Genomic DNA, 10,552 nt, shown 5'->3' with positions numbered 1-10,552 from the left:
CTCTGTTACGACAAACAGCCTTCATTATAGAATTAATTTGAAGAGTTTATATTGTTTATATGTCCTGTCATTTATAAATCTCAATATTTATCATAAAATGAATATTTTGCATGATCCCAAATGTGTGTATAACTTCGCAACATCAAAAATATTAATTTGAAAAATATTCAGAAAGGGATTAAAAAACACCTGTTACATACAACAGGTGCATTTTCCTGTAACAGGTGACGAACTGTTTTTTAATCATTACTTCCGGGATGGAACAGGCTATTTTAGGGTTGACGTTGCATTGTTTGAGTAGGGTTTTTTTTATGTCGAGTTTTATAGAGATTTCCGTCTACTGCGTGGGATTATGGGAACACTGTGAAAATCGGTCGAAAGAAAAATCGGAACTTCCGATTACACATTTCCAAAATAAACTATCAACTACTACAATAACAAACGTCTCCTTTTCCGTTTATTTTGTAGTAGGTAGTGTAGTGTTTGTGTCTCTTTCCACTTCTATCCCAAAAATGTGACTTTAAATTCAAATTAAATCTCATTCTTAACCAGTACAACACAGACTGCATATAGTAACATTTAACAGTACAACATTATTATGTTGAAGTATTAACAGATAAAAATGCTGGGTAAATTCTCAAAATATTTTGAGAATATACTGTCTGTTCGAATGCAGACATTTTACTTGTAAACATGCAGATGCTTCTTTTACTTACGTGAAGAATATCGACATGTCCTTCCAATTAGCATCGCCTGAAATTGGACTTAAAGTACAGCTATTATTTTGAAGGCCAACACGTTGTATGTCCGATGTCTCGCTTGTTACGTCCTGGTAACTTGACGTGCTTACGTTTTGACGTATGAATCATCCTTCTCAAGATGGCGATGCACCTGTTTCTTCGACGCTGATCCTCTGTTGTTATCTGCGCAGCGTAAGAAAACAAACAGCCCGTCACGCGGTGTAGCTACACTGGCGACGGTTAGAGAACAGCTGGAGTGAACTCCGTTGTTCAACATGTCCACGGAGGAGCTGTCAGCCTCGGACAGCGAGGCTGTGTTCGCCAACGCTGGGGAGCGATGGGCACCGGTGGGCGCTGTGGCCAACCCTGAAGATGAGAGCGGCAGCGCGGGTAAGCAGAGGCATAGAGACTCGTCGCCGTCCACGGAGGATGAAATGGCCGCCAGGCTCAGGAAACTTGAAGAGGAGCAGGACTTGCTGAACTCTTCGCTCCTCGCCCTCACCTCCCACTTCGCTCAGGTTCAGTTCCGACTCAAGCAGATAGTTCACGCCCAGAGCGAGGAGAAGGAGAGGATGCTTGCCGACCTGGAGGAGTTCGCCTTCAGGGGCTGTCCTCATGTGGTGGGCTGCAGGGCTCAGGATGCCGTACAGATGGAGAACTCGGTGAGGCTTCTGGTCACGATCTGTACCACTAATTATAACAAGCGTGATCACACACACACACACACACACACATCTCAGTTTCCATTCATGACCACAACTATATGTTTCAGATTGGTTGGATAATTTACTTTCACCCAATTATTTGAGAGGATTTAGTGTTTTTGATTTTTAAGTGATCTTTCAGGTAACACTTTTTAGAGTTTAAACAGTTTACTGGTGAATAATCTTGGCTTGATGTGGATTTGCAGCATGTCGAGTGTTTGCACACTTGCATTGTGAGAAAAGTAAGCATGTGCACCGAAAACACCAACCATGTATCATTTGAGATACAGAAAGATAATCTGCCATTTAACTCTCATCTGTGCATGGATGGACTGACGTACGTGTACAAATGCTCCGACACTCGCAGCTGTGAGCTTTCTGAGTGAGCAAGTTGCGTCACACGGAGAGCTGCTACACCCACCTGTGGGCTTTGTTCCCAGAGATGTCTTATCTCTGGTTGGAAAATGAGGCTTTCAGATTCTCAGCTGCACAGGCTCAGTGAAAAAGCCTCCAGCAGATCACTATCTGTTTAATGAAGGCTCCTGTGTACACAGTGATGTTGAAGTAACCTGGTGTGTCCCTGCCTCTGTTAACTCATTTAGACTTATCTTTTCATTAGCTGCACGGAACATGACGTCATTGCTTAACATGTGCTCTACCACTTAAAGGTCTTTTGTCTCTATTTCTCTCTTGTCACATGCTTTACGTGCAGGGCGATCTGGTGAGTATGATATTGGTGGTAGCGAAGCACTGGTCAGTGACTCAGCCCTCGCTGTCTGTCGAAATTAAGATCACCTTGTTTCTCCTGTCAGAGTGAGCGGGAGAAGAGGGAGCGCCTGGAGGCTCAGAGGGAAAAACAAAAGGATTTAATTTTCCAGCTGAAGACGCAGCTGGACGATCTCGAGCGCTTCGCCTATCAGGAGGGCAGCTACGACTCGCTGCCGCAGTCTGTCGTCATGGAGAGACAGAAGGTGGGCCTGTGGAAATGCAAAAATATGATAATATGAGTGGCTTCCATAACAGACCCTACAAGCTTGTGTAACGCCTCAAGTGTCCCCAGTTGTCTGTCATACTGAGCACATAATGTGATGTTTACCTGCTTCGCACCAGGTGTCACAAGTCAAACATCAGTTTTTGTAAAGCCTTGGGCTATACAGTGTTAGCAGGTAGCAGGTGTTTCTCTCTCTACTTCTATTATAACTCCTTCCCTTTAAAAAGCACAAAGAACAGCCACATGTACAACAGGAGTTGGCTTATGAACACAACAAGACAGCATGAACACAAGACAACATGAACACAACAAGACAACATGAACACACTGTAGGACTTTATATTAGCCTGCCGATCACTAAGAGATGCTTCCTTGTTTGTGTAACTGCAAGTTGTATTCAAGGAAGTCCAGGGTAATCTTCTGTGGCTTTTTAAGTCTATCTAATAGTCACTATAGCTGTTTAATCGCTGGCTTGCAGATCACTTTCTCCAACAGGGAAAGTTCTGAAAAGCCTTGGTACACTAGCTGCTCAGCACCAAACTGCAGGGAGACACTGTTAGCAGTTAGCTGGTGGTCGGACACTTAGTTTGATGTTTCAGCATTTCAGAGATAAACAGACAACATGTTCTCACTTAAAATCTGCTAGTAAAATCTAAACCTTTGAGAAACTGTGAACTCACCCACAAGAGGTTTGTTGTTCCGTGTGTCTTCCAGGTCATCATCGACGAGCTGATCAAAAAGCTGGACGTCAACCTGAACGAGGACATCGGGAACTTGTCCCCCGAGGAGCTGAGGCAGAGAGTGGACGCTGCCATCGCTCAGATAGTAAACCCAGCCAGAGTCAAAGAGCAGCTGGTAGAGCAGCTCAAAACCCAGATCAGGGACCTGGAAATGTTCATCAGCTTCATTCAAGGTATGCAGGCCTCTGAGCTGTTGCAAATCCAGTTAATGTCACTTTGCTTCCATTTTTAATGAGTAACTTTTCTTCCAAAAGATGAGGTGGGGAACCCTCTCCTGTCAGATGGACACAGCGAGCAGCCGCAAGCAGCAGGGACCAGCACCAGAGGTCCAGGAGTGAAGAAAGGTTTGTAACTTCACATGAAATGTTGGTTGTAATTAAACTACCAAATGTCTTTTGGTCAGGAAAAAAAGTGCACATCCAAAAATATTCAGATTTTCCTTTCAATAATTCCTTTTTATGTTTTACCTTTTTTCGTAGCGTGTCACTAAAAAAAATCTAAGCTCTTTTACAACATATATTACCAGGCAAGATTACCACATCCTGAAAACACATACACTGTGCGCTGAAAATACCCTGATTTTCTTCTGGTTCCATTTGTGTCACTGCAGTCGACCCAGAACAAGCCCAGAGGATGCGAGACACGGGCCTGCACCTCATCCAGAAGGCACTTGCTGTTTTGCAGATTTTCGCTGCGAGCCAGTTCGGCTGCGCATCTGGCCACGTCCCCCAGAGCATGTGGGCTCAGGATTTGCCGGGACAGGACTATGGGCCCCTGCTGCAGCGTCTGGAGGCAGCTGTGGAGAAGGTGCGAGTGTTGGGCTCTCGGAGGCATCCTTCTGTCGAACACGTTGTCAGCTACACCAGCAACTACACCACCAGCACCACCCTCGCTGCGCGAGACGAGCTGACGACGTCTGTGAGGAAGGAGCTGGCGATTGCTCTGAAAGACTTGCTGTCTCACGGCCTCTTTTCACCCTCTCAGACAATGAGCCTGGTCCTAGCGCCCATCTCCTGCCTTCTGCCTTACAGACCAACCCCACAAACCATGCACCCATGGGAACTCTTTGTAAAATACTACCAGTCCAAAAATGGGAAGGCCTTTGTGGAGTCACCAGCCCGTCAGCTTTCACAGTCCTTCAGTCTGCATGTAGGCAGCGGCCCAGTGACCGTCACCCCTAAACAGTCCCTGCTGTGGGCCATTCACACCGTCCTGAAGGAGCACGGACGCTATAAGCGAGGACCAGACACAGAGTTCAAAGCTCTGGTGTGCATGGCACTGAACGAGCAGCGGCTGGTGTCGTGGCTCAATCTGCTGTGTAAGTCCGGCACTCTGATTCACCCACACTACCATTCCTGGAGCTACATGGCTCAGACCGGCTTCGAGGGAGCCCTGCGCATCCTGGGTCGCATCAGCCACCTCAGGTTCAACCTCCCAGTCGACCTGGCTGTTAGGCAGCTCAAGAACATCAAGGATGCTTTCTGATGCTCTCACACTTAGTCTCAGAGCTTAAAGCATTTTCCCAGCTCTTAACCTAGCATTCAGGACCAAGAGAATGACTTTGTGCTTCAAATATTTAACCTTTTTAAGGTTATTTAAGCAGCCATCTGTAAAGTAAAGTGCAAGTATGTGATGTCTGAAGTAAATGCATGGTTGGTTATGTTGTCAGTCTGCACATGTTAAAAAGCCAAAATGTCGAGAAGACAACGCTACTTGTACTGTAAACATGCCTTAGAGTGGAGATTACCTCATGGTTAGTAAAGCCTTCTTGACCTTCGCAACCTGTGCTCATCATACGGTATCATTCCCTTGCTGTACCTGATAGTGTACCTATGCAGCAAACATTGTGGGAGACAGGTGACTTGTACAGTAGTCAGTACTGTAATGTGGTTTCCGGTCAGACAATCTAGGAAGAAAATGAATGAAATTTTACTCCTGTGGATTCTCCACAGTAACCCAGGGCTCGAACTGCTGCATGTTTATGGTGAAAAGTGCTTCTATGGTGGAATTGATTATTTATGTTGTTAATCATGCGTAGCACTCATCCGTTTCATCAGGGTGCAGTGGGGAAAACTAAGACATATTTGAAAACATTTACTACAAATATGCAGCTCTGAAGTGAAGCTGTTTCTTCACTCCATTTTATCTCTGATGCTGTTGTGGTGCGCGGACACCTTTCAACCCTGTATGAACTGCTGCTTTTCTCCTCTTCCAGGTGTAATCACATGAGGATAGTGATCTCATATTTAACATGATTGTACGATGTAAATTAGTTTTACTTCAGTGTGGTTTATTTTTATCTTCCTGAGACAGCTGAGTTGCACGTATGATACCCTTAATTAACTGAATGTATGAACCATAGATGCTGATAAGCTGAATTAAGTTGATATCTGTTGTTTGTTTCACTGCTGTTTATCTTTATTGAACCTTCAGTGTTCCACCTGTATGTATCAACCTTCTGAGCATCTACAGTGCACCTTTGTGTAGCTAGGTTTTACTCATTCTTTCCCATTTTTTGTTTTATTCATCTGTTGTGTTGTGATTTATGTAAAGTAACATTTATTTATTGTGTATCATAGCTCAATACTAAAGAAAGTAGTAGAGCACATCGGAACACTATGTTAAAGTAGCTGCTGTACTGTAAATGTAGCAGGTCCATCTGGGAACAGTAGATACACTGGATAATTTAATTGTGCCATTTATTTTATTTTTATTTAATCACAGGTAACATATATATATATTGGGAGGTGGTATATTCTTGAATTGCGGTTATATTTAGTTTTTTAGTTTTTAGTATATTTAATGCATACCTGCAGCTGTAAACAAGTTAAAGGTAATAAATAAATCGCTGTGCTGCATATGAAGTTTCTTCTTCTCTTCGTTTTTTGACAATGTGCATGTATATGGGTTTTCCACTAACTTTATTTGATCATATTTGACATGGAACAAGGTCAACATTTCCTCATTTTGACATTGGCCTCATTTGACTAATAAAACAAATAAAATATGAATTACATAGACACATTCCACTACAAAACTACACATTATTAAGAGTGGACAAGAATTCAAAATAATTAGTTATCTTAGTTTGATCCATTTGAATGACTCAGGTTAATTAATAATCAGGGCGATTAATAAAGTACATATAATAAGCTTAATGAATATATTAAGTAGTAAAGAGGAGAAAGATCCAGAACATTTAGACTTGGACCAATCATATAAATGAAAATGGACATTATGGTAGATTATTTAAGAATACTTTGGTAATATTACTTCTATTGGAGCAGGTCAAAAACTTTTAATATCTGGGGACAGAGGTGGACACCTGCCTGCCCTGCACACAGCACGCTGAGTTTGTTACAAAAAAGGCACAACAGCGCCTCCACCTGCTTAAGACAGTCAGAACTTTCGACGTCAGCACTGTTTTACAGGTCAGTAATTGAATCAATTCTCACCTTCAACATCTCATCATGGCGCAACTTTCTCACCATCAAACGTAAAACAAAACTCGTCTGCATAGTTAGTCAGGCCGGTAAAATAAGTGGTTCACTCCAAATCACTCTATCTGAACTGTGCAGCCTCTCAGCGACGAGGAAAGCCACCCTGATCACTGAGGACCCCTCTCACCCACTCCACTACTCCTTCATGTTACTGCCATCGGGCAGGCGCTACAAAATACCACTGGCCCGCAAAAACCTCTACAAGAAATCTTTCGTTCCTTCCGCCATAACCGCTATGAACAACATTAGATAGGCCCTGCAGTCTGCTGCTGGTTTTCGGATGTGTCCTTTATTATGTGTATCAATGTATGTATGTTTTTTTTCTCGTAAAATGTATATGTGTGTTGAGCCCCTGTCATAGAGGAATTTCTGCCACCAGCTGGGGCAAACAATAAAGCTGTATCTTATCCACAAAAAATATTTATAGATTAAAAAACATGTATATCATTATATTATATTATATTATATTATATTATATTATATTATATTATATTATATTATATTATATTCATTTACATTTCGTTTCCATTTTAACATATTTTCCATTTTAAAGAAATAAAGTTATAAAGTTATCTCGGCGATTAACGAACTGAAATTACTTCCGGAAGTGACGTGTACAGATCGGTGGGTCAAAGTTCACCCAAACCCTTGGTACTTCCTTTCCTGTTAGCGGTGGCGATAGAACAGCATCAGTGAGTGAGGTTTCCCTTTAAACAATCTTCATCCATCGCTCCAAATCTGTCCTATTTCGTTGTTTTTATCACAACACATCTATGCCAAACACACTATTAGCTTAGACGCGTCCATTATTTTTACGTATTTGTATTTGACGAATGAAGAAAACGTGAAGTTATCGCAGTGCTTCGTTGCCGTCGCACTCTTTTCAACATGGCAGCTTCCTTGATGTAGACTGCCGACTCTGCGTCCCAACTGTCTGAAAGGCGATAGTTTTATGTTATGGCTCTAGATTATTGTATTTTGGTTTTATTTAAACTTGGTGCGCGTTTCCTGTGTCAGAACAGTGTGTAGGAGCAAAATAAATACTTAAAACTGTCTTTTAAAGTACGTTGCTAATCGTAAGCTAATGCTAATATACCCGACCAGTCAGACAGCAACGTGACTTTTTTTTTGCAACCTGTAATATCTTAAGTGTGACGCCGTATTAACAAACTTTTCTCTGCTGTAGAAATGGGCAAGTTCATGAAGCCTGGAAAGGTGGTGATGGTCCTAGCTGGACGCTACGCCGGGCGCAAGGCTGTCATCGTCAAGGTAACTTCTGGCTCCTGGATCGTTGCCTACTGGTAGAAATAAATACTGATGGGTCTGCTCATATTCCTGGTTTCTTGTGACGGTCCAATTGCGATGTTTCCCAATTGGGGATTAATAAATTGTCTAGCTAATGGATGAAAACATGATATGAAAGGACTTCCATGTTCTTCCACGGAAAGTGTACTCGTTTTCCACAATCATATCATCAATAATCAGTATGTAAAACTACAGGAATGTGAAAGCAGCATCTGTTTTCACTGAAAGCTCTCGCACTGCGATTTCTACAGCTAAATGCTGGGGAACATTGTGACCACAATGTCCAACCTGCTCCCAGTAGATCACTATTGCTATTTTTATATTTATTAAATGTAGACTTTTTCTTCTATGCATTGTCATTCATATTCTGCTGTGATACTGATGTTTTCCCCTCTGTGGGCTGATTGTCTTTCACATATTTTAAGGTAGACATTCTCACATTTCTTCTGCTTTCTTGTTGAGGCTTAAACTATGCCGTTGTTTTATCCTATCATAGGATTTCTGTTCATGTTTTTGCAGCGCAGTAAAAGTAGCGACAGGTTTTAAAATTTTCTAAATTAAATATGTAGATATTAAAAGGCTGTTTTGCCAATGGCCAGTGTTTTTAATCGCATTGCTTCTTTGCAGAACATTGATGATGGCACCACTGACCGTCCTTACAGCCACGCTCTGGTCGCAGGCATCGACCGCTATCCTCGTAAAGTGACCACAACCATGGGCAAGAAGAAGATCGCCAAGAGGTCCAAGATCAAGGCCTTTGTGAAGGTCTTCAACTACAACCACCTCATGCCCACCAGGTTAGATTTTAGGATTGAGCTCACGCCCTATTGCCCTACTGAATTTAGCTTACTAAAATATCTTAAACCTGAGTAAAGGACCTGGTAATGTTGCACATTTACAGCTGGAGCAGTTCAGTGTGTGATGGACACGAAGTTGTCCTAGTTCAATTAAGAAAGATACCTTGGTTGACTAAATTGAGTCACTTTAGTGAGAGAATGTAAATCTAGTGCGTGGTGTGGATTTGAATGAAAGTACATTAGTGCAGTGTAATAAGTAGATTTGATTCCATTAAGTTTTCAATCATTTTGTTGCACTGGTGGCTATGTGTGATGTGTTTTGGATAGAACTGATTTGAATAGTATTTACGACAAAGAAATGCAGCAGATGTTTGGCTTTTTTGTATGATTGAAACAGGTAATAGTCACCAAATGGTTGTAGGTCTCATTTCTGTTAATGGTTTAATTGATTTCAACTCTTTATTTTCTATTTAATGAGATATAAGTGTAAAAATGACCTTACTGTCTTGAAAGCAGTTTTGTTCAATGGGTGTGTCAATCTCAATTTTATCCTCTGGAAATTTGGTGCCGCTTCAGATGATATTATTTTCATCTTAATACTTAATGTGCCTAAGATGGTTCTCAGTTGATTCCACCCAAGGTTTATAACACCAAAGTCTCTGAACCAAGAGTGGTCACTAAAGCGGACCGTCCACATCAGATCTGTAAACCATGGTTCATTTTATTAACTGGTGCTTGTCTCATAGCTGTTCAACGCAAGTCTGAGTGAAACGGGAGCAGAGCTGCTGAAAACTGTTGGAATTGCAGGGTTGTTAAACATTTTAATGTGTTTTTTTTCCAGATACTCTGTGGATATTCCTCTTGACAAAACTGTTGTCAACAAGGATGTGTTCAGGGATCCTGCTCTGAAGCGCAAAGCCAGGCGGGAGGCCAAGGTGAAGTTTGAGGAAAGGTGAGTCTCTGGATTTTCTTTTTTTTTTCAGCATCTAATAGGGCCAGTGCCAGTGTGTCTTATGAAATGATTTGATGTAGAACAGACTCAAATTCATCAGGTGCATCATGCATCTGATGCATTGAGTGTTATTATAATGTACAATCACTGTTCTGTTATCTGACAAACTATACTGAACTTTGTTGTTTTTCCAGGTACAAGACCGGCAAAAACAAGTGGTTCTTCCAGAAGCTCAGATTCTAAATTCACCTGGTTTCACAAATAAATGTTTAAAAATGGACTCCTGTTGATGACTTTATTTTTCTTTCTTCTGTCTCTGCATTTTCCAACTTCTCATGTGGACAAATGGTTAACACAGTCTTATAATAATATCATGCTGAATTACTGTCAAAATGCACTTTACATGTGAACTAAATGCCTGCCCAGCTGATAACATTTTCTTTGAGGGGAGATCCTAATGTCTAAATATCCTCCATATTCTTCTGTTCTCCAAGCGATCTGTGCATTGTAGCTGCACGTTACTTAGGAACAGTACTATGATACAGGTACTGTAGAAAAAACATTCATAATACAGGACATAAGATGTGAATATTTAAATGGTGGCACATAGTTGTTAGACAGCTAGCTGAGTAAATTTTTGATCTACTTTCATTAATGGACCACTAGTTTGACAGCTGCAGCTTCTTTGTGACATTACGATCGTTTAAAAAGAGCTGCAACACTTTGACGTTGATCTGCTTTGACCTGCTACACCAAGCCTGTTCCATGCAGTCTGCATTAAATACCTGTAATAGTACAATGGATCATTTTTTCTTTTAACAGT

The 10,552-nt window shown here is 41.5% G+C and overlaps 2 protein-coding genes across 3 annotated transcripts; both read left to right on the top strand.

The window, feature by feature from the left end:
* The first annotated feature begins 733 nt into the window (after positions 1-733).
* rundc1 (RUN domain containing 1) lies at positions 734-6,039 on the top strand. Of its 2 annotated transcripts, XM_047572827.1 has the most exons (6): positions 734-1,402; positions 2,157-2,165; positions 2,257-2,415; positions 3,150-3,348; positions 3,430-3,519; positions 3,786-6,039. In XM_047572827.1, the coding sequence occupies exons 1-6, from the start codon at positions 1,016-1,018 to the stop codon at positions 4,658-4,660; spliced, it is 1,719 nt and encodes a 572-aa protein (XP_047428783.1). In that variant the 5' UTR covers positions 734-1,015; the 3' UTR covers positions 4,661-6,039. The 2 variants fall into 2 exon arrangements, with proteins under 2 accessions (XP_047428783.1, XP_047428784.1); XM_047572828.1 differs by lacking the exon at positions 2,157-2,165.
* Positions 6,040-7,284: 1,245 nt separating this feature from the next.
* rpl27 (ribosomal protein L27) lies at positions 7,285-10,009 on the top strand. The gene is made up of 5 exons (XM_047572975.1): positions 7,285-7,367; positions 7,862-7,944; positions 8,608-8,777; positions 9,619-9,729; positions 9,924-10,009. The coding sequence occupies exons 2-5, from the start codon at positions 7,864-7,866 to the stop codon at positions 9,970-9,972; spliced, it is 411 nt and encodes a 136-aa protein (XP_047428931.1). The 5' UTR covers positions 7,285-7,367; positions 7,862-7,863; the 3' UTR covers positions 9,973-10,009.
* Positions 10,010-10,552: the final 543 nt, after the last annotated feature.

This window comes from Mugil cephalus, chromosome 20 (genome assembly GCF_022458985.1).
Source record: "Mugil cephalus isolate CIBA_MC_2020 chromosome 20, CIBA_Mcephalus_1.1, whole genome shotgun sequence".
NCBI classification, from domain to species: domain Eukaryota; kingdom Metazoa; phylum Chordata; class Actinopteri; order Mugiliformes; family Mugilidae; genus Mugil; species Mugil cephalus.
The sequence above is the reverse complement of the archived record's forward strand: the minus strand, read 5'-3'. Positions and strand labels throughout refer to the sequence as shown.

What these genes read in the sequence shown, in the direction of transcription:
- rpl27 (XM_047572975.1), top strand. Translation starts at nt 7,864, where the DNA reads ATGGGCAAGTTCATGAAGCCTGGAAAGGTGGTGATGGTCCTAGCTGGA. An exon ending in GCAAGGCTGTCATCGTCAAG is followed by an intron (nt 7,945 to 8,607) that starts GTAACTTCTGGC and finishes GCTTCTTTGCAG; the next exon opens with AACATTGATGATGGCACCAC. An exon ending in AAGGTGAAGTTTGAGGAAAG is followed by an intron (nt 9,730 to 9,923) that starts GTGAGTCTCTGG and finishes TTGTTTTTCCAG; the next exon opens with GTACAAGACCGGCAAAAACA.
- rundc1 (XM_047572827.1), top strand. Translation starts at nt 1,016, where the DNA reads ATGTCCACGGAGGAGCTGTCAGCCTCGGACAGCGAGGCTGTGTTCGCC. An exon ending in GTTCATCAGCTTCATTCAAG is followed by an intron (nt 3,349 to 3,429) that starts GTATGCAGGCCT and finishes TTCTTCCAAAAG; the next exon opens with ATGAGGTGGGGAACCCTCTC. An exon ending in AGGTCCAGGAGTGAAGAAAG is followed by an intron (nt 3,520 to 3,785) that starts GTTTGTAACTTC and finishes GTGTCACTGCAG; the next exon opens with TCGACCCAGAACAAGCCCAG.